This window comes from Pogoniulus pusillus, chromosome 7 (genome assembly GCF_015220805.1).
Source record: "Pogoniulus pusillus isolate bPogPus1 chromosome 7, bPogPus1.pri, whole genome shotgun sequence".
In the NCBI taxonomy this organism is placed as follows: domain Eukaryota; kingdom Metazoa; phylum Chordata; class Aves; order Piciformes; family Lybiidae; genus Pogoniulus; species Pogoniulus pusillus.
In genome coordinates, this window is record NC_087270.1 from 28,228,774 (window position 1) to 28,252,596 (window position 23,823).

General features: G+C 38.9%; 1 protein-coding gene across 2 annotated transcripts in view; it reads left to right on the forward strand.

Annotated features, from left to right (window-relative positions):
- Window positions 1-23,823, forward strand: part of ATAD2B (ATPase family AAA domain containing 2B) — an 88,495-nt gene that overhangs the window by 21,148 nt on the left and 43,524 nt on the right. For both annotated transcript variants that reach the window (XM_064146372.1, XM_064146373.1), the window contains exons 4-16: window positions 178-331; window positions 3,829-3,931; window positions 4,450-4,558; window positions 6,308-6,424; window positions 6,854-6,929; window positions 10,376-10,474; window positions 11,617-11,728; window positions 12,480-12,595; window positions 13,359-13,533; window positions 14,090-14,178; window positions 15,106-15,265; window positions 16,645-16,735; window positions 22,279-22,590. In XM_064146372.1, coding sequence (XP_064002442.1) covers window positions 178-331; window positions 3,829-3,931; window positions 4,450-4,558; window positions 6,308-6,424; window positions 6,854-6,929; window positions 10,376-10,474; window positions 11,617-11,728; window positions 12,480-12,595; window positions 13,359-13,533; window positions 14,090-14,178; window positions 15,106-15,265; window positions 16,645-16,735; window positions 22,279-22,590 — 1,713 coding nt within the window. The remainder of the gene's footprint in view (window positions 1-177; window positions 332-3,828; window positions 3,932-4,449; window positions 4,559-6,307; window positions 6,425-6,853; window positions 6,930-10,375; window positions 10,475-11,616; window positions 11,729-12,479; window positions 12,596-13,358; window positions 13,534-14,089; window positions 14,179-15,105; window positions 15,266-16,644; window positions 16,736-22,278; window positions 22,591-23,823) is intronic.

The window sequence follows — 23,823 nt, forward strand, 5'->3', positions numbered from 1 at the left end:
AATAGTTTGTAAAGCAACTTTGTCAGGAATCTAAAAAATACGTTTATTATGAGTGGTCTTACTGTGGTCTGTAACTTTTGGTTCGTTGTTCTTGCTAAGTATTCTCTTGCTAATTCTTTTTTGTTGTGAACATGTTTTTTTCCTTCATTTTGAAGTAGTAATACAAATTTCTCTTAGCTCTCAAAAGCCATCCCCTTCGAGGGGAAAAAAAGGCAGATGGGGACCATGCTTGCATAAACGGAGATATAGAAGTCAGAAAAAGTTGTCGGTCCAGGAAAAACAGATTTGAAACTTTGAATCAGAGTTTATTGTTTGATCAGCTAGTAAACAGGTATGTGGGGATACTTCAGTTCTATTCACAAATCATCTTACTGATTTAAAAAAAGGTAGAAACCCCTGTCTTCCAGTGCCATCTGTGTTTTACTGAGGCAAGCTGGAGTGTGGTTTGAGTGACAGGCTGGGTCCTGTGCTGCAGCTGCTTATGTTATCCATGCTCTGAATGCACAACAACCAGACTTTGAGGAGTAAGTTACTCTCTGCTTACACCTGTATAAAACTCTCTATGTTGGTGTTTATTGCAGAGCATCTGACAAGCTGTAAACCCACACCTTAGTTTGTTTCTTAGTAACCGGTTTATGTAGTGATACTCTAAATCAGGGGTCCTCAAACTACGTCCCATGGGCTGGATACAGCCCCCCCAGGGTCCTCAGTCTGGCCTGCCGGTATTGACAGAACCCCCCTGCCCCCTCGCCGCCAGGGCTTGGGGGGAAACCAAGCAGCCACTTTCTACGACTTAATCCCCTTGCCAGCCTCCGCAGCCCCCAAGCATCCGACACTACTGGGCTGGAACCAAACTATAGTCCGGCCCCTGACACTGCTGGGCTGGAACCAAACTATAGTCCGGCCCCTGACACTGCTGGGCTGGAACCAAACTATAGTCCGGCCCCCGACACTACTGGGCTGGAACCAAACTATAGTCCGGCCCCCGACACTACTGGGCTGGAACCAAACTATAGTCCGGCCCCTGACAAACTATAGTCTGGCCCTTGACAGTGTCCCCTGTTAAAAAAGTTTGAGGACCCCTGCCCTAAATGCTTGGAAGCTCTCAAGATTTTGCTTGTATGATTTTCATCATAGAATATCAGAAGTTTGTAGCTTTCTTCTTTTTTTCCCCCCAACCATTTGTTAGTAATTCCCATAATGTGGGTGTCACTTTTTGACATTTACTGTGCAGACAAAGTAGGTCAGAGGGGGAGTATAGTCTGGTCTGAGCATAGGAATGGTAGCCAGAAATACTTTTTTTCGAGTATTATGTCTTATGTGGCCCTAGGCAGGACACTAAATTTGTCTCAATTTCCTACTTGTGAAATAGCCACATCTATGAGAAGCTACTTGCTCTAGTGCTTGGATGATGCTTTAAACATGAACATATAATTGCCAAGTACAGCCTTTACTGTTAAATGTATCCTCTTGAATCTCTTGTTTATTTTTGTTTTTCAGTTTACTCAGTAACTGCTTGATATGTTTACAAATTTATATTGAGTTACATTTACTTTTCTAGTTGCTGTTTTCTAGTTGGGCCCCTCAATTCAAGAGAGATGTTGAGGTGCTGGAAGGTGTCCAGAGAGGGCGACAAAGCTGGTGAAAGGCCTGGAACACAAACCTTACGAGGAGAGAGAGAGATGAGAGCCTGAGAGAGATGGGGTTGTTTAGCCTGGAGAAGAGGAGGCTCAGGAGTGACCTCATTGCTCTCTACAACTACCTGAAAGGATGTTGTAGCCAGCTGGGGGTTGGTCTCTTCTCCCAGACAACCAGCAACAGAACAAGGGGACACAGCCTCAAGTTGTGCCAGGTCAGGCTCAGGCTGGATGTTAGGAGGAGGTTGTTGCCAGAGAGAGTGATTGGCATTGGAATGGGCTGCCCAGGGAGGTGGTGCAGTCACCATCCCTGGAGGTGTTCAAGAAAAGCCTGGCTGAGGCACTTAGTGCCATGGTGTAGTTGACTGGATAGGGCTGGGTGCTAGGTTGGACTGGATGATCTTGGAGGTCTCTTCCAACCTGGTTGATTCTGTGATTCCATGAATCTCTCCCTCCTCATCAACAACAGGAAAAAATCTGCCATGAAGACTGTAATTTGATAAGATCATGGTACTGAAGTCTATATATGAACTGATAACAGTGTGTTCCATATCATTAGAGGTGTTTGACAACAGGTTAGACAAATACCTGTTAGGATGGTATGCATGTTGTGTAGTTTCTCTTGCCTGGAGGTGCAGAAGGATTTTGCCAGGTTCCTTCAAACCTTGGTTTTTTTTTGATAGCAATTATTTTACTTGAAGTGGTTGTTACAGGTATTTTAGAAGAATTGTTTAAAAGTGAAAGGAGTGAAGTCTTGGCTTTACTGACTTCTATCATCAGAATTTCTGTTGACTTTCTAGGCACGATTCACCCTTTAGACTTATCTTAAACAGCTTGAAAGGAAGTGAAAGTTTATGCCTTATTACAGTTCCAGAATCACAGCATAATTTTGATTGGGAAAGACCTTCAAAATCGAGGCCAACCCTAACTCTACCAAGTCTGGTGCTAAACTGCATCCCTTAACACCACATCTCTTTCTTTTAAACATCTCTAGCAATGGAGATTCAGCCACCTCCTTGGGGAGGCTGTTCCAGTGTTTGATAACCCTTTCTGTGAAGAAGTTTCTTTTATAGCCAACCTAAACCTCCCCTGGTGTAACTTGAGACCATTTCTTTTTGTCCTATTGCTTGTTACTAACTAAGGAAAAGAGGCCAGCACTCACCTCCCCACTCCTTTCAGGGAGCTGTAGACAGTGAGAAAATCTCTTTTCAGCCTCCTTTTCTCCAGAGCAAACAACCTGGGTTTCCTCAGCCACTCCTCAGAAAAACCTGTTCTTCATACCCTTCACCAGCTTTCTTGTCCTCCTCTTGACCCACTAATTATATCTGATAATTATAGGTTATATTATACAATAATAATAGAATTCTAGTGGAAATCTAACATAGAGAGCAGTAGCTTGGTGTTCAGGACAGGTGGCCAAATAATTGACTTGGCCTGGCTAATACTCTGTTGTTGTCTTTCTTAGCAATGAAGCAATTTGGCCAAGGTGATTTACATGGCACCGTTGCTTTGACTGCTGCCTACAAATACTTATGATAATGAAAATGAGGATGAATTAAATAGTAGAAGTGGATGAATTAAGTAGCAGATGAGAAGGGGTAGAGTAGCAAGGTCAAATAATGAATGCTGAAATTCTAGGTGTTACCAATCTAACTTTTCTTTTTGTCAAACAAATCCTTTCTGAAGGCAGGGTAAGAAGCTGTAAAGCTGATGGGGTGAAGGCATTTATTACTTTCCAAGTATTGTAATTATGTAAGTGAAAAGTTGTACTTTCTCATTCTGCAAATGTAATCTTAACTGATATCTGATCTGACATCTAAGCAGTTACAAATTTCTCTGCTACAATGTACACTCAAAAAATTAAAGCATGCTACAGCCTGATTTGAACCCCAGTTTTTAATAGCATTTCTTCTTTTGCACACTCCTTAGTTTAGATTCTTTGGATTCATCTTTCACTTTTCTTTACTGTGGTTGGTTTTGTAGTTAATAGATAGGTTCAAGAAGCTATCCTAAATTTTCAGATTTAAATGCATTCTTGTATTTGGCTGACCTGTAGACCTTGGAATAGCCATAACAAACCATGGAATTAGATATGCTAAGTTGTTTGGTGCTGTGTAAAAAAAATTCTGCGTGTCTCCTATTGTAAGACTGTTATTTGTGGTTTTGTTTTTAAACTATTGCATATATTTAGTACTGCTGAAGCTGTGCTACAGGAAATGGATAATATTAACATCAGGAGAAACAGGAGGTCTGGGGAAGTAGAACGGCTACGGATGTGGACAGATACAGAATTTGTAAGTGCAGACTATCTCAGTTCTTGAATAAAAGTAATCTGAAGGGGAAATATGTTTGGTTTTGCCATCTTCATACATTTGTCTGTACCTCTGTCGAAAGGTTTCAGATCATTTTCAGGATATAACATTAAAAAATTAGATAAACTCAAATTCAGAACGAAATTCTTGAATGTGTAAGAAGTTGTTCTTTATTTGCTGAATTGACTGCTGTTCTCTTGTGATGTACTGTGGTGGTGATTCTTGGTTTGAAACACATCAGTAGTCTGACAACAGGAGCAAAGACTGTCCTCTGCTTTGTTCCCCATAGTATCTTGATACTGATGTTAATTATGTGCTGAGTGGACTATGTACAGTCCGAGAGACCTGTTTTACCTCCTGTTAAATGAGATTACTTTGTAGTGTATATGTGGAGGGCTTCATGTGGAAAAAAGACTTCAGGGCTAGAGATTGTGTGGTCGGCTAACATTGTGCGTGATATGGAACAGTACTGATGAGAATGTATGTTAATTTTATTCCAGGAAAACATGGATATGTATTCTCGAGTGAAAAGAAGGAGGAAATCACTGAGGAGGAATAGCTATGGAATTCAGAACCACCATGAAGTGTCCACAGAAGGGGAAGAGGAAGGTAGGGTTTGTTTGAAATACTTGTAAAGCTGTTCTTCTCAACATAAGACAGTAGTGTATTGTACTACTGAAAGTAATTTTGGTTTGGATATGAATTTGTAGTTACTAAACAGACCAATTAAAAAGACTTGCAGATAAGCAGACACTGAAGGATTCATCTTTTTTGGAAGTTTTAGGGATCTCTGCATAGTTATTTTTTTTAAACAAAAGCAAATACTCTGAAAGCAGCAGGACAAAGCCTGGCTTCTAAAGGTTTGTATATTCTGTTATCTTACTCTTGTTTTCTGTAACACTGAGTAATTGGAGCTTTCCTTATAGAATCGTAGAATCAACCAGGTTGGAAGAGACCTCCAGGATCATCCAGTCCAACCTAGCACCCAGCCCTAGCCAGTCAACTAGACCATGGCACTAAATGCCTCATCCAGTCTTTTCTTGAACACCTCCAGGGATGGTGCCCCCACCACCTCCCTGGGCAGCCCATTCCAATGGCAAATCACTCTCTCTGTGAAGAACTTCCTCCTAACATCCAGCCTATACTTTCCCTGGCCCAACTTGACTCTGTCCCCTTGTTCTATTGCTGGTTGCCTGGGAGAAGAGACCAACCCCCACCTGGCTACAATGTCCCTTCAGGTAGTTGTAGACAGCAAGGAGGTCATCCCTGAGCCTCCTCTTCTCCAGGCTAAACACCCCCAGCTCCCTCAGCCTCTCCTCACAGAGTTTGTGTTCCAGGCCCCTCACCAGCTTTGTTGCCCTTCTCTGAACATGTTCCAGCACCTCAACATCTCTCTTGAATTGAGTTATATTCCCTTTAACAGTCTTCTGGAGGAAGCTAGGATGTCGTGCATGTAGTTGACAACTACACATGTTCTAACTGACTTGCTAGTTCTCGTATGCTGGGTGGCAGTTACCAGAAAGAATGTGTAATAATTCTGCATTCTTCCTTTGGGGAAGGTGCTAATTAAAGGCTTTATTTTCCATTCATCCACTAGATTTTTGAAGGCTCCTAGACACAGAATTCTGTTTGAAATTCTACCTTGACTTAAAATTTTGGATCAAACTGGTCAGGGGATTCAAAAACTATTGAGAAAGAAGGGATTATAGCTAACTTTGATAGCATGATCAACAGCATACTTGGCTTCCTTAAGAAATTGGATTTGTTCTTCAGGGATCCATACAGGGTTCAATCATGTGTGTTGATTTTGAGAGGAAACTACTGTAAGAAATATGATCTGTCCCAGTTAAGAAGAATGCAGTCATAATTCTGAAGTCTATGGAGAGAAATTCTGATCCTTTGAACAGATGGACCTAGATGGTAGCTTTATGCAGTGTGGTTATTGGCTTTGTATAAAAACAATCTTATGAATTGTATTTATTTTCACACTGAATCACATATTTGATTTTCTAAGGCTTCTAGAGGAAAAGAGAAGGGCACCATTCTTAATTTGAAGGATAATTATTGAAGTAAAAAGACAGTGGATAGAGGTAGTATTTGAGGTACTCTACAACTAAAACTTGCTTAACTACATTTATTTTTCTTTCTGTTGCTTTTCTGGAATCTTCTGTGGGAAACTAGAAGGTATTTTGACAATGTGCTGTAGATTTATCTTTGTCTTCAAATTCCCAGCGATGTGCCAGTTACTGAAGAGGGTAGTAATTCTCAGTGACCATTAAAAAATCATTTTTGGGATCAAGATAGTTCTAGCATCAAGTAGAAGTGTTCTGAAAATATTTCCTCCCCACCTTGTAACAGAGTCTCAGGAAGAAGATGGAGATATAGAAGTAGAAGAAGCTGAAGGAGAAGAAAATGATCGACCATATAATCTCCGACAGAGAAAAACTGTTCAAAGATACCAGGCCCCTCCTATAGGTGAGGAACTAAACAGTGCTGATACCTATTTCTGCTCTACTGACCTCTGAAAATACTGCAGTTGTGGAAAGAAGTTACATGGCTACTCCTCATTCTTGACAGTAACAATATGTGATAAGTAGTAAATGCAGCACTTGGTGACTGCTGTCTTGCCTCTGTTTCTGTTCGCTACATTAATAGGACTACCAAGGCATTATCTGTTAGTTTGTCAGTGGTGATGGCATTGCTAGTATGCGCTCCTTCATTGAAATTTGCAAGTGTTGCCATGTGCTGGACTCAGGGTTGGAGGTGAACAGGATTTAGATCAAGGAATAGGTGACAGAAGTTGAGTTTAGAAAGCAGTCTAATAATTTACATAATTACCTGGAAAGAATAGTTTTATTATTCTTTTGTAATTGATGTTACAAACCTGTAACCTTTCTCACTCAGTGCCAGCTCATCAAAAGAAGAGGGAAAATACACTGTTTGATATTCACAGATCTCCTGCAAGAAGAAGCCATATCAGGTAAATGTCAGTCTTTTGGTACATAGTTGTTTGCCTTCCCTCGGTACCTTTCTGTTAGGTTTTGATGTTGAAAACATATTTGAGCGAGCTGTACAGTTCATTCATGCATGTGTGTGGGTCTTGAATCGTATCTTAGGTTCAGATGCTGATCAGCATACAAAAGTGAATTTCAAAGCACTTCACAATGCTGGTAGAGTATTTGTGATAAAAAGAATGGAGATAGGTGTGCTGTAAGTACTGGAAGGAGAGTTGTACATGCATACTGTAGATTTTTCTGTAAGGGCATACATTTAGTGTGCAAATCCAAAGCAGCAGTGTAGCAAACACCCCCTTTCTGTTATTCAGAAGCAGACGCATCAGAGTAATGCTTTTTTGTTTTTTTTTCCTTCAAATTTCATCCCAGTAACATTAGCAATTTAATAAAATATTTACCAAGCATCATATTGGACTCTTTTATGTCAAAATCTGGAATATGCCAAGTTGTCTTGGAAACTGTTGATAGGCTTCATTTAACAAAATACATGAGACCAGGGCTTTAAAAAAAAAAAGTTGTTACTCAAACCTTCAAGTAGATAAATCTGTCCATGGACAGAATCCAAATAAATGCATGTTAGTCTCAGCTGAAACTCATCTGAATGCTCAATGTGATGGCATAGTAAAAGTACAAAAAGTAAATAAAAATAGCAGAATCTTATGATTTCTTTGTAATATAAGCAAACACACTTAATTTTGAAGAGCTTTTTTTTTTTCTTTCTAAATTTTCTTTTTAATTTGTTTTGCATAATGTGCATATGATTTTGTTGGGTGATCTTAGGATTTGTACTTGTGAGTAAGATATAAAAAATGTAAGATCTATTATCCTTTCTAACATTGAAAGGATGTTGTGCTGTCATCCCTTCTGGTCAGGACAGTGTGATGGTTTGGGTGTTCCCTGCTCCCCCACACTTTAGAAATTACCCAGACTAGATTCAGTTGGCTCTGGGAATATAAATGAAGCTATTTATTTACAGCTAGCACAATATACAAGCAGATATTTACAGTATATACAGTTATACACAAGGTAAAAGGTAATACAGAAAACAAAACAGCCCTCCCAGAAACCTGAGTCCCCAGGAGGGGCTCTCAACCACCCCTTCACCTTCCTCCTGCCCCTCTCAACCTTACCCCAGTCCAAAGGAAGAATAGAGGTTCAGCCAAGAGGTTAAGAAGCAAAGGTGAGTGGAAGGTGTGTTAGAGAGATGTTGCTCAGTCAGCAGCCCAGCCAGAGTGTGACAAAATGGCAAGAGTGTTATCTAATGTTTTCATTTCTCCTTCCCAAACTCCTTTGCGAGACTCTGAGGGAAGTGGACATCACCATTGTTTTCCTTTCACAGCCTATGGTCTAGTTCTTCTCACCAAAACATTCTAGCTTGCTTCAAACTAGCACAGGCAGTTATAAAAATTCTTCCTAATTGCATGGTATAGAATCATAGAATCAACCAGGTTGGAAGAGACCTCCAGGATCATCCAGTCCAACCTAGCACCCAGACCTATCCAGTCAACTAGACCATGGCACTAGTTGCCTCATCCAGTCTTTTCTTGAACACCTCCAGGGACGGTGCTTCCACCACCTCCCTGGGCAGCCCATTCCAATGCCAATCACTCTCTCTGTGAAGAACTTCCTCCTAACATCCAGTCTATACCTACCCTGGCACAACTTGAGACTGTGTTCCCTCGTTCTATTGCTGGTTGCCTGGGAGAAGAGACCAACCCCCACCTGGCTACAATGCCCCTTCAGGTAGTTGTAGACAGTAATAAGATCACCCCTGAGCCTCCTCTTCTCCAGGCTAAACACCCCCAACTCCCTCAGCCTCTCCTCATAGGGTTTATGCTCCGGGCCTTTTACCAGCTTTGTCGCCCCTCTCTGGACATGTTCCAGCACCTCAACATCTCTCTTGAATTGAGTGGCCCAGAACTGGACACAGTACTCAAGGTGTGGCCTGACCAGTGCTGAGTACAGGGGCAGAATAACCTCCCTTGTCCTACTGGCCACACTGTTCCTGATGCAGCCCAGGATGCCATTGGCTCTCTTGGCTACCTGGGCACACTGCTGGCTCATCTTCAGCCTACTATCTACCAGTACCCCCAGGTCCCTTTCCTCCTGGCTGCTCTGCAGCCCCTCAGTCCCTAGCCTGTAGTGCTGCTTGGGGTTGTTGTGGCCAAAGTGCAGAATCCTGCACTTGGCCTTGTTAAATCCCATCCCATTGGCCTCTGCCCACCCATCCAGCCTGTCCAGGTCCCTCTGCAGGGCTCTCCTACCTTCCAACAGATCCACAGCTGCTCCTAGCTTGGTGTCATCTGCAAACTTACTGATGCTGGACTCAATCCCCTCGTCCAGGTCATCAATAAAGATATTGAACAGGACTGGGCCCAGCACTGATCCTTGGGGAACACCACTAGTGACTGGCTGCCAACTGGATGTGGCACCATTCACCACCACTCTCTGGGCTCTGCCATCCAGCCAGTTCTTGATCCAGGACAGAGTGAATCTGTCCAAACCATGAGCTGCCAGCTTGGGTAGGAGCTTCTTGTGGCAGACAGTGTCAAAGGCTTTGCTGAAGTCCAAGTAGACTACATCCACAGCCTTCCCCACATTCACCAGGCGGGTAACCTGATCATAAAAGGAGATCAGGGTATCTCTGATACATTTAATAATGTATCTGATTTGTGGTTGTTGAACAGTAAAATTGATTGACCATGTTATCCTTCAGCAACAACCAGCTAGTAAGTGTGTTATCATGTTTGCATTAATGATGCAGCTCATTATATTCTTTGGAAATTGGAGTTTTTACCAATAACCAAATGTTCCTTGTCAGACTAAAATAAGAAATGGTTCTTGCAAACTTTGAATAATGGCTTTTACTTAGATTCAGATCTGAAATTAAACTATAGTACAGGTATTTTGTGAAACACTTCCACTGTTCAGAGTTAATAACATAAAAATAGACCATATGCTTTAGTAAGCATAGATGGTTATTTTTTGTTTTAAAAGAGTACTTAAAGGGAAACATTAAAGATACCAAAGGTATAAAAGACTCTTACTGCTTTCTCAGTAAGAACATAATATTTCTGTTACGTTAAAGATGGCTAAAGTGGTTGGAAGGTTTGCTAAGTGCAGTTGCTTCTTGATGGACTTCAGCAGCTTACTGCTTCTGAGCACATTTACTGAGATAACAGGGACTGGACCACCTTGTAAGGATCTGCTGTTCTAGTAATGATCATGTTGAAAAATGTGATACCCCACAGCAGTAAAAAATTTTTTTTAATGCTTAATAAAACTAAGATCTGCATGCATCTTCATGCAGCACTGTACTTGCCATTTCAATTTTGCTTTTATAAGAGAATCCAAACATGCTGTTCTGCTGCAAAAAGGACTGAATTTTATGTTTATTCTGCCACTTCAACAGGAGAAAGAAGCATGCCATTCACAGCAGTGATACAACCTCTTCAGATGAAGAACGTTTTGAAAGAAGAAAATCCAAAAGCATGGCCAGAGCAAGGAATCGGTATGAAAACATCCTTGATCTTTAGGAGAGTTTGGTTTTCAGTTTTAATTGGAAAACAAATAGAACTATTCTATAATGCTCTGTCACTTCTCCAGAGCTTTTTTGATTCTGCTTGGAATTAGCTACAGGCAGAGTCTAGGAGGACTACTACTTTTGTATTAACATAAATTTTGAAGTCTTAGCAGACAGTGATAAAAAGGTGGAAAGATAAGTATTTGTTCAATTCAGTTCGCTTATAAGGCAGACAACTTTAATTGATTAAACTAGATTTTCATTCTTGGTGTTACTTGGTCCTAGTTAGTTCAGTTGTTCTCCCAGTGCTAGCTCTTTTCCTGCTCTTTAACAATATGTGCACTCTACAACTGACACGTTTTTGACCTTGTGTTTATTCACCAGTTGTCTAGACGTGGAAGATCCGTAAGAAACATGAGTAAATTTGCTTTCTACCACAGATAATTTCGTTGAAAAACTGAACAGAAGCAAAAGTATTTCCTCGTTTTTTTTCCATCTCTCCCTGTCTGCAACACGATTTGCTTTTCCATCCTAAGGAATTCCAGTGACATGAAACTGCCAAATGTGTAGTTCAAAGTGTAAACTGTAACTTTACTGGTACCTTTTTTACTCCTTTTATCTGCATATCTGACCTGATGTAATACCCATGTAGGTGTTTAAAGCACCTTTGTATACCCTAAGAAGCTGAAACAGGCAGATGTGAGTTATGATTGATCTGCAGTCAAATTCCCTTCCTCTGGACTCTAATGATAATTACATTTTTCAAAATTTTCTGTTTTCCTTGTACTGTAAATCCTTTTCTTATCATACTGAGCTTAGGCACTTCATTGCTGCCTAAGGAGAGTGTCCTGCTCTTTGCTCAACATTTTCTTCTGTGTTTATTTAATCTGTTCACTCCAGATGAAAATACTTGTAAGGAAGTGCAAAGCTATCTTTATATTTAAGGAACTTCCAGATATAAAAGAATAATTACCACAGTGAAAAGATTATTTTTGTTTACCTTGTCAGTTTAAGAAGGTTGTCTCTTTAGATAGTAGAGACATTTAATATCTTTATTCTTCCTATTCCAGATAAATGATCAAAACAAAACAGTATTTGTTTAATGTTTTCTTTTAATTGTTGTCAAATAGGTGTCTGCCTTTAAACTTCAGAGCAGAAGACTTAGCTAGTGGAATCCTGCGAGAACGTGTGAAAGTTGGAGCAAGTTTGGCTGATGTTGACCCTATGATTGTTGATAAATCGGTAGGTTTTGTTTGAACTTCTCATTTCCCTTGTCCCAGTCACACATAGACAGAATTCATCACAGCCTCTGATTACACTTGAAGTAAATTCATAGTAAGCTCACTGATGTTTCTTTTTTCAGTTATTTTTTTCCAAAGCTGTTGCTCTTTATTCCTTTGTGCTACAAAGCACTTGCTTTTGGGCTGTAGATAGTCAACAGGCTGCATACATATCGATTGCCCAACTATATTTCTTTGTTTATAGTCAGTTTGTGATCCAGCTGATTGCTTGTGACAGACACTGAGATACACTGATCAGTGTGGGAAACAGAGGTATCAACCACCTGAGTGTGTTAACTCAGTGCTAGACATGTGGGTGCTATGCCTGTTCATGAACAGCAGTGAACATTAACTTATATTGTGTATTGAGCAGAAGTTGGTGAATTATTACTTGAAGTATAACTTTATACCCATGTTATGCTGAGCCTGAGGTGAATTGTTTTCAAACTTAGGATGGATCTCTTTAGGTGTCCATACATCCCTGGCAGTGAATCACATAAATCTCAGATGGACAACCTGGAGTTGGGTCTCTTGTCTTTGCTTTTCTTATTTTTTCCTTTTATTTTACACTTTGAAAATTCAAGGAACTGCAGTTGATCAGTGAAATGCTGTTTGTAACTTGTTTTCAGACATGTTACTTTGTAAGTACAGGTACTTCTGTGGAGAGGTGTTTCAGTATATACTTGGTATGCTTTGTTGTTTTTTCTTCTAAGGTGCGTTTTGATAGTATAGGTGGACTGAGCCATCATATCCTTGCACTTAAGGAGATGGTAGTGTTTCCTCTTCTCTACCCAGAAATATTTGAAAAATTCAAAATCCAGCCACCAAGGTAGGTGCATTTACTCTTACTGTGTTTTATTTCATTAAGTTCTGAAGAATGTTTCTCTTGAAAACACAAAGGAGATTGAATCTTTCTCTGAAGTGTTTACAATTCAAATAGAGCTACATATTTGCTACTCTACTTGTTTACGAGGGTGTAATGACTAAGATGAAGAGTTAGAGAAGTCTAGTTGATTTTTCTTGTAGTAGAAAGGTGAACCTTTAATTTGATGAAGAAAAGAATTCACAAGTGTTGTTTGTTTGTTTGTTTGTTCATTGTGGTGTCATGTACTTGACTAAATCAAGATAAATGCTAATGCTTCTTTTATAGAAATAATAATGTTGTATTATGAGTTATTATTTATTAATGTGGCATCTTGGTGTGTGGTGTAAACGGGTACATGTAGTGTAAGTAAATTGAAAACCTTGAGATACTTTTGTCATTTAAAGGAAGTACATTTCCAGGGGGAAGTAATAAACACTGTTTCAAGTACTAGTCTAAGATTTAGGTTTTGAGGAGATATTTGACTAGTGTGAAACAATCCTTTGGAAGAATGTGCTTTTGGTTAATGTTCTTTACAAAGCAAGGATTTACTGACTCAAAATCATAAAATAACTTAGATTTTAGGAACTGGTGTTGTATACAGTAAATAATAATAGTAGAACTTAAGTCTTTCTTCTCCAGGCTCCCTGTCTTCATTATAAATTTTGACTTGGAGTTTTTCAGGAGACGTAAAATAAGTTTGTGACTGTGTTGATCCATTTATCTTCAGGGGCTGTTTATTCTATGGTCCTCCTGGAACAGGTAAAACCTTGGTAGCTAGAGCTCTAGCTAATGAATGCAGTCAAGGAGACAAAAAGGTGGCTTTCTTTATGAGGAAAGGAGCAGACTGTCTCAGTAAGTGGGTTGGTGAATCTGAACGTCAGCTTCGTCTCCTTTTTGATCAGGTTAGCAGAAAAAACATATTTTTCATGTATTTTTTCTGTATGTTGTTTGTTTGAATGTGTTTTAGACAGCCAAAGTTACTTGCAATTGAAACTAGATGTAAATTTTCATAGATTGAGCAGGATTTATCCCAGTTATGTATTTAGATTAAAACATAGGTGAATGCTGACAACAGTTTTTCTTGCTTGGAAAACTGAGAGGAAGAAATCTCTTGACTTGTCCGTTAATGAAGCAGATGTCTAAATAAACAGGTTATGAGGAGATAAGATGCTGTTTTCTGTAACTGTGAGTTGGCTCAAATTGTCTTTAATCTCTCCAGCATACAGTAAAACTGAGACACTGGTGCCATCTTGCTTATTCAAAAGAGAATGCAGTCTTTAGCTTTGAAACAGCACTGGAATAGAAAAAATGTTTTATGTTTTATGTTCAGATTGTACTGTTTTTAATAAAGGTATCTTAATATATGTGTATAACCTTTTAAGCAGACTGAAGTACTTTCAGTGTTGATGGATAAATTATGAATTAACAGTGAATTAATTTTTTTTTTTTGCATGCCAGGCCTACTTGATGAGACCTTCTATAATCTTTTTTGATGAGATAGATGGCTTAGCTCCAGTTCGTTCTAGTAGACAAGATCAGATTCACAGGTAATATTTCTCATCTGCTACATTTTCCCAGTAAACTCCTAAGTATAATTTTACTCAGTTCCTAAGAAAGCTTTTATTTTTGCTTAAGTCCACTTACATCAGAAGGGACAGACTGAAATTTTTTTGGTGTCAAAAGTAGTCTTTCTGTTTCTTCAGACAGACTGTAATTTGCTGGGAATGGAATTGTAGTGGAGAATACTTTCCAGCTGCATTATTCACTTCAAGATTTACACAGCCTTTCTTTTGGTTGCTGGTTTTGTGCTGTAAATACATCATTACCAGCCCAACAGAATAACAGTTGGGGAAAAAAGTATTCTAAAATGATGAATTGTCATGTTCAATGAATGAACTGGACACCTTTATCATTGTGGATTCTGGATAGTGTGACATGCAGACTTACTGCTGACTGGAGTTTTTCCTGATTGCCTTCAGTCTCGGTTTTGCTCTGCTTCTTGTGGCAGTGCACTTGTGTCTTTCATTTTATAGGTGGTGGTGTTTGTGTGTACATCTCCCTCCACAAAACTGAGGGAGATGAGGATAATTTTGGTGCCAGTAGTCTAGAAGGTTATGGGAACATTTGGCTTTGTCATGATACATTTGTCTTCTGCTTGGTGCTATAGTTGCTGTGAACAGGACAACGTGTATGCTATTAATGAAAGAGAACTTTTCAAGGATGCAGTATATGGCTTCCTGAGTTCACATTGCTCCAAAATTTTAAGGAGGAAGTTTGATCTAAACCTTACTGGAGTCATAATACTAAGTATAATGTGGATTATGTCAAAAAGTTGTTCCTTACTTTGGGACTTGAAATAGTTATGCAACTGGGTTTTTTTAAGCTTAGTTTTTTTCCTTTTAAAACTAAGAATGTTAAAGTAAATATTCTGCAGTGTTCCCTGTACTTAAATTTTTTTGAAAACTCTCTTTTAGCTCTATAGTATCTACTCTTCTTGCCCTTATGGATGGACTGGATAATAGAGGTGAAATCGTTGTAATTGGTGCTACAAACAGACTAGATTCTATAGATCCCGCACTCAGGAGACCTGGTCGCTTTGACAGGGAATTTCTTTTCAACTTGCCTGATCAAAAGGTAAAATGTTAAAAAAAAGCATTTCTATTATATTAAACATTTGGCTGTTTCAGTCAAACTTTTGAAATAAAGATGTGCATTCTCACTTGTAAGATTATCCAATTTTAGGAAAATATTTTTAGTGAAGTAGAATGGTTTGGGTTGGAAGGGACCTTAAAGATCATCTAGTTCCAACCCACCTCCTACTAGACCAGGTTGTTCAAGCCCCCATCCAACCTGGCTTTGAACACTTCTAGGTTGGAGCCTCCACAACTTCTCTGGGCAACCTGTTCCAAAGTTGTTTTGAACTTCAGATCTTCAGAATATAGTTACAACTAAACAGAGAGGTAAATTGTTTGCATTAAACTGAATTGCTGATGTAAGTCACAGAATGGCTTAGGATTGGAAGGGACCTTAGAATCCCTTTTACTCTCCCTCAGCTTAAAACCATTATCTCTTGTGCTGTTGCTGTATACCTTTATGAAGAGTCCCTCTCTAACCTTCGTGTAGGACCCTTTCAGGAACTGGAAGGGTGTAAGGTTCCCCTAGAGTCATCGCTAGGCAGAACAACTCCAGCTCCCTCAGCGCGTCCTCATAGCAGAAGTGTTCCAGCCCTTTGATCATCATTGTGGCCCTTCTCTGGACTTAGAAATGAAATATGTGTGAAATACGTGTGGACTTATGTATGAATTTGTATAATGAGCCCTAAATGTTGGGGGTTTGGTACAAGAAAGTAGCTGCTTTATAATCATGTAGGCTGCTTAGCACAGAAAAATGGTACATGCAAACCCAGACGTTATTATACCGCCAAGAGGAATATTTCAGGTTCTTGTTCCAGGCTCCTGTAAACTCAGCTATATAAAGTACATACATTTATACTTCAAGTTAGATTTACTTTGCATATTGATAGTTTTATCTGGATTCCAGAGAATTGGAAAATTAAGTAGTTCTGAGATGCATGTGTATGTACTGTGTTACTCGGCCATAAATTAATTGGTGAGCTGTTTGACAGTAGAAGTTGTTAATCATAGGTGCAGCAATTAAATTATAAAATGATCCTAATTATAAAATAATTCCTAATAGTACAAGAGGTTTGATCAGTTCATGTATAATAATCTTGTTGTATAATCAACAAAATGTGTAACTAGTATACTGAAAAAAGTAATGCTCATATATGAAATTGAAAAGGAAGGGAAAATACCTTTGAGAGATTTTTGAGTGCTAAGTTCTAATTTATGCATCTCAATGACATGTCACAACAAGGTAAAATAATTATTCACATGAATAATTATTCACATGAATAAGTAATATCTAAAATATTATGACACAGATTTGGCTTGTTAATTTTGAACTCACTTTTCTTGTCTTTTTTCGCATCCTTTAAAAAAAAAAAAAATCAGGCACGAAAGCACATTTTACAAATTCATACCAGGGATTGGAACCCCAAATTATCAGACCCTTTCTTAGGAGAACTGGCTGAAAAATGTGTTGGTGAGTATTGCAATTATGATGACTTTACTGTAGATGCTTTTTGTTCCGTGTGAAGTTTTGAAGGTATCTTAAATGTATCAGGATATTTCCTTGTTTTTACCTTTCTAAGCTTCTGCACTTTGAACAACACTCTTTTGGAATAACAAAATATGTTTCTGACTTACTACCACACAAAGTGAGTGGTTGTTTGAAAGTACAGTTGTGCTTCTTTTCTGTAACATGACTATCCTTATAGGCTTCATATCCTCAAAGGGAAGCAAAGTGGAATCATTAAGCAGACTTCCCATTAAATTAGTATATGTTGTAGAAGAGATAGGGAGACTTGGAGCTTTTATCTGTGTACTTACAGAGGGAAAATGGTTAAATAAGTACTTGTGTGGTTTTCTGGTTGTTTTATTTTGTTTTTTTATTGACTGGCATGCTCTCCTGACAGAAATCCAGCAAACTAACCATCCTTTCTAAAGTTGAATTTTTTCCCAGATTGCTAGCACAGGACAACCTCAAAGTGTAGATATAGGCAGGGGAGGAAAAAAAAAACACTGCACCATGAGCACGTTAAATATACATTTGGAGTGCCTAAAGACCTGCTGTACTGAATGGAGAGTGGTTGTTCAAGATGAAACAGCTGCTTAGAAGCTGCTCAGAAGTAAACCCAAAAACCTTTATAGTGTATTTACAAAGGAAATGACCCTAAAATGCACATCACAATCTCTTCTCAACAATTTGTCATACAAAGATCCATCGTCTGTGGGACATCTGCTTGGACAAGCACTGAAGTACTCAGAGAAAGGACAGTCTCAAATGTCTGTGCATTGGAATCCATCATCAGAGAAATAAGGACTTTAAACTGAACATCAGTCCATTCAGTCAGCTACAATACATCCAAATTATCCTCTTCATCCTCAGAGACATCTATCATCGAAGCAGCATCCCTCCGCTTTTGATGCACAAAGACCTCAGCATCTTCTGGTGAGGAGAAAACATAACTATCCAGCAAACTGCAGTTTAAGTTTTGCCTGGTATAAGACCAAACCCATTTCATGTAAATTCTGTTTGGTTTGTGCAAAGACATGGTGCTACTTAGTGAGAGAGAGGGGAGTAGATGGGATAATATCCAGTTGCTTCTTTGAAAATTCACTGTGTCTTGGCAGTGAGAACACAATTACATATTTTAAAATTTCAGACCATAGGGGGAGCCATTTGTGGGTTTGATTGGGCAACAATTGTTCTGCTAAAAATGTCTGTCAGTTTTGTCAAAGTCAGCTAACAAAACCAAATACCCTTTTCTGTTTTCTTTTGCTTTCCTTCTGTCCAACTACTGTACACTTGATTGTCTCTGTTCTGTATCTTGGAATTTAAATGTTTCCATACATCCCAGATGAAAACATTTTGACTGTAACAAGGAGATGTAAAATCAACTGAAGTAAGACTGGTTTATCTTCTTCGTCTTGAGATTCGTCTCATCATTTCTATAAGTGAAATCTGCAGCAACCAATTATTTCACCAGAGTTCCCTAATTCTTTGTGGCCCTTGCAAATTGGAGTCATTGGCACATTCATCATATTGGTCTGGTATTTCCTCTTGTGCGCAGATTGTCTTTAAATCAACCAGTCAACCCCCTCCTCCACAAGAACACCCCCTTTCACCAGTTGAAAGCTGCCTACACTCAACAGGCTTTTCACACAGCATGGTTTATACCTTTCTCCTCTTCAGCAAACCTGGCAGCACTTTAACTAGAAGCGTATGGATTCTCATGAAGAAAACTGCTGAATTACTCCTGAAGTAAATGCCGTTGGGGAAGCAAGAGTATGTGTGACTCAGAACTTTTAAGATCCAGGGGAGTAATTATAAAGAAATTAGAAGGGAAAAGCCCCAGGACTTGCAAAAAAATAGGTTATATCCTGAGGGTTGATTTTTTTTGTCCCAAGTGTTATGGATTGCATACCTCTTTTAGGAGGTTTCTGTGTGAGAACTGAAACACTTCTCTGCATGGCTATGTGACTGCAGTGGGTGTGAGACAAAGTGCAGCAGCTTGGAGAGAGCGTAGAATTACTCAGAACACCACACACTAATGTCTCATTAGTGTTTTCAGTAAACACAAGTAATTGTTATGTTTTTCTCCTTACCAGAGATGGGACCAAGATACCCTGAACTTTGTAAATACTTTCTTACCTCTTATATTTATGTCATTGTTCTGAATGACAACTTTGTGTAGGTACAGGGTGGAGAGACTATTACCTATTGCATCAGTCTTGCAGGAAACAAAACATACTAGCACCCAAAAAAGTGTGAATTCTTCCATCTGTCATCTTGCAGATGAATCTATTTAAATAATGTTAAATAGAATTGTAAGGAAGCAAACTCAAGATGCTTGTTAAAAATGCCCTATTTTGTGCTTATTGCAGGAGTGGTTTGTGGCAAAATGGTATCCTGTAAGATTTTTCTTTCCCATTCCAATATAATGATGGAGAGGAAAGTTTTGGCATGAGTGTTCATGTTTTTCACAATTTCTGGTACAATGTAGCTGTTCTTCATTACTTTCTTTATGCTGAGTTCTTCACTAGCTCTCTTTCCCTGCATTCCATTTCAGGAGTTGTAGGGAGCTGGACAACATAGAGTAGTCTAGATTGTTTTGCCTAGTTTAGTAGCAGTTTGTTGTAGGTTTTTTGGGGAGATACTAGATAAATGTTGAAAAGGGTGTAATTTCAACACAGTAGAGATGGAAGATTATGGGTTTAGAATTTGAGTGATCCAAGTGTATTCTTTGGAAACCTATATGAGAATCTGCTTGTTTGTTGTCCTGTTCTTTCTGCTTGTTTGTTGTCCTGTTCTTTGCAAGTTGCACCTTGAAAATGTTTAGCAGAGTGTGATGTTGATAGGTAGAAGAAAATGGCCTACTTGACAAGAATACTTGTTTTGTGCTAAGTATATTTTGCCTGCCAAATGTAACATTTCTTGTGAGATGCTTCAAAAATGGAAGCAAATGCGCTAAACCTTGGTTTCACATTACAGTGTCAAATTGGGCAAAAATACCTTCAAGTTATTTACTGTTGGCATGATACTTTTTTAATTTTGCTTTGACAATACTTTACTCATTTTCTTCTTCTTAATCAGTGTGCATTTACTTCCTCAAAATAAAATATTCTTTAATGTTTCACAAGGTGCAGGATTTTTGCAGTTCTGTCACTGAAATGGATGTACAGTATGCACGAGAGAGTCTCTCAAAGAGAGACACCAATTATTAGTCTTCAAATGTAATTGCTCCTGAGAAATGAAAAGTAGAAATGGAGACTAATTGTGTATCTGAACACCTGAGGATTTAATTTTAAAAATAGGCTACAGGCTATTATTTCCTAATTTTGCAATTCTTTGGAGATGTACAAGCTGTGATTAAAATGACTGTTAGAAAGTGATATTACAGCATTTACTAATAGAAAAAATAGGAAAAGGATATAGCTTCTGAGCTGCTGAATCTTCTGTCACAAAGATACTAAATTAGTTTTTAAGGTGACAGGCATTCAGGGTGTTATATATCTCTAGCATTGTCACTTTGATTTAGTGTCCCTCCAGATTTTTTTTGTTTCATCCAATGTGCTTGTTAGATGAGACCAATTTAAGTGGGATGTGGTACCTGCTGTTGAAAGAAAGAAGAATTTAGAGGAAAGTTTTTGGGTTTGATTTCTCCAGTGCACTTGTAGCTACTGTCTAATGGGTTCACATGGTTGATGGAGTGTGCCTGCATGGTTTTGATTTCATGATGGGGGTTACTTAATAAAATAACCTTGGTGCTGAAAATAATTAGTTGCCTATTGATTCGTACAGTGGATGTATTTGAACATCATGCCATGTGTATTTCAACATAACTTGTGAATGTGAATTGCTACAGAATTTTTAGATAACAGCTGCAGTGTGTGCTCATCAAGTTTACACAATTAAACCTACTAACCTTTTTATGAAATTGGTAAGCTTCATTTAAAAGTTGCAGAAGGTGTCTGGTATTTATGGTGATCTTCCATCTGGGTTTTAATTTGCTTTAAAAAGAAAAAAAAGAGTTTCAAGTATATGAGAAACTGAGATGGAATTTGAAGTCTCAGCTGCTTTAAGTCATCGTCATAGCTGAAAGCTTGGGTTTTTTAACTGCCCTCACTTCAATTTATGTATCTTAAAGATGAGGATGGAAAACTGTCTGTCCTGTGTATTAATTGCTTCCCTTGTATTTCAACACTGTGTGTAGAATCCATTTTGTTTCTTGCTCCTGTTACGGGTCTTGTAAAAATATGTGTGCCAGCAGCACTGGGAGAACATTGGAGCATAAAGAGGGAAACAAGGCAGGTTTCTGTTCTGGAACTTGGTGCTGCCAGTACAAAAACAGAGTAGAAAAGAGTGCAAGTGGTGTAAGATCTGGCAAGGAGGAGGAAGTCTGGTTAAATATTGGTTGAGAACAATGTAATTAAAGAATTGATTAATTAGTTTCTATAAACACTTTATTGCAAAACCCATGAACTTTTATGTGGCAATACCTCACTGCAACTGTTTTCCTATAGTGACTGTAATTCTCTTAAAGAGGTTTCTCGCTGGAATTGCTCTGTGTTTTTTGAGGGATGGAGCTATGGTGCTACAAAATATAGTGGCATAATAGTGTTGCTTGCTGAGAAAGATGGAAAAATCAGAAATAATGATGTCTAGCTCTGAGGAAAAACTCCAAAGCATTAGTACTGCAAAGGACACAAAGGTATTAAGTCCCTCGGTATTCCATAATTATCAGATTGGTTTTTCTCATTAATGATGATTAAGCAGTTATAGGTGGCCACCTGTAGATACTCGTGAAGCTAAGCTAAATTAAAATCTGAGTACTTTCTAATAGTTTTGATACTCTTTTGGTTATGTTAGAAAAATTACAAACCTCAAAAAGTCTGAAACATTTTTCTGGATACTAGAAGTTCACGTTTCTCCAAGACTCCACAGTTTACTACTTTAGCGAGAGATTTAATCTCTTCCATATTGTACTCATTAAATGTTTTCCTCCATACTGCTTATGTTCTCAGTCTTTAAGAGTTTAAAATCTGTGATATTCATCCAGTGTAACAAAATTACTTTGCTATTAAAAATACATATTCATGTAGAGATACTAAAGTAAAAAAGGAGGAGAAGTGCTATCCTGTACACTATGTACAGATATTTATTTAGACAATACTAAGGAAAAACAATGAGCATTGACAAGCCTATAATCCTGGGCTGAAAATACATTATACCTTGCATCATATACTGAATATTATAACCTCAATGTTGAACTAATTTCTTACTGTATTTCAACACTCTCATACACAGTTTCTTGGTACACAACATTTTCACTGGATTACGACCTGACACTTCTTGGCAAATGCTTTGTGGACTTTGACAATTAAGTATCACTCTTGGCAGATGCTTTATGGACATTGACAATGAAGTATCACTGTATGCTTTTTATCATTAGGCATGTTTGAAAGATATGTAGCACAGTGATGCTCTTTCATGGAAGATGTTTTTGTTTTTGTGTGTGCTAGGGTACTGTGGAGCTGACATAAAAGCACTTTGCACTGAGGCTGCCTTGATTGCCCTGAGACGACGCTATCCCCAGATTTACATGAGCAGTCAGAAACTACAGCTTGATGTTTCTTCAGTAGTTCTCAGCGCGCAGGATTTTTACCATGCAATGCAGAATATTGTGCCTGCTTCCCAACGTGCCGTGACATCTTCAGGACATGCATTATCCCCTGTGATCAGACCACTGTTGGAACGTACCTTTGCTAAGCTTCTTGAGGTTTTACACAAAGTGTTTCCTCATGCTGAGTTTAGCCAGGGTGACAAAAGTGAAGGTATGTTCCTCCTTCTGTTCCTAGTCTGATGTGTGTTTGGTTCAGTGTTGTTAGTGCATAAAACCAATTTGCTTGGATGTTGCATGATTGTTTTTGCTGGTTCCAACTTGCCATGGAGTTTATTAAACTGACCTTACTTATACAGAGCATAGATATAAGTGCTACCTTAGAGAAGGAGAACCCCTGAGTAATTTACAGTTTAGATATGAGAAATAATGGGACATAATGAGATGGCAGAACAAAAGAAAATAGTGAGATAATACTGATCAGTGCATTAGGACCTGAAATTGGTCCTCCTGCCCTGAGTGTTGTATAGTTGTCCCTGATCCTTTGCTTGTTGATGGTGCAGAGGATGCAAAATGTTATGGGGAGTTCATGGCTCAGGAGGTGATACTGTGGTTAACAGAGATACCTGAGCCTGGTCATCTGCTGGATAAGGAGAAAGTTCTGAGGCTTCCCTTCCCTAAACAGGCCCGATGCACTCCTGATACTCTTTGAGTTGACTCTGCTGGCTTAGCAAGTGAAGTATTTGCTGTTTTGTCACGTTAACTTTTTGCCAAATTAATGAGCAAAGTCACCCCACTAAGGGATCAGATGTTTGCCAGAACCTTGCTGCACTGGGAGCAGTGTGAGTGCATTGAGGAAGAAGGGAGTAAGAAGGAATATGACTGACTTATTTTGACTGGCAGGGAGTTGATAGGTTCTGTGTTTTTTCACCCAGCTCTTCTCTGAGGCGGACTTCAATAATCACCCTGGTCATTTCTTTCAAGTTCAATATTGAACGAGGTACCTTGGTTTTGATACTGTGATGGTTTGGGTGTTCCCTGCCCCCTCACACTTTAGAAATACCCAGACTAGACTCAGTCGGCTCTGGGAATATAAATGAAGCTATTTATTTATAGCTAGCACAATATACAAGCAGATATTTACAGTATATACAGTTATATACAGAAATATACAAGGTAAAAGATAATACAGAAACACAACTCCCCTCCCGGAAACCTGAGTCCCCAGGAGGGGCTCTCAGCCACCCCTGCACCTTCCCCCTGCCCCTCTCAACCTTACCCCAGTCCCAAGGAAGAATAGAGGTTCAGCCAAGAGGTTAAGAAGCAAAGGTGAGTGGAAGGTGTGTTAGAGAGATGTAGCTCAGTCAGAAGCCCAAGGCAGAGTGAGAAATGGTGAGAGTGTTATCTAATGTTTTTGTTTCTTCTTCAGCAAGACTCTGAGGGAAGT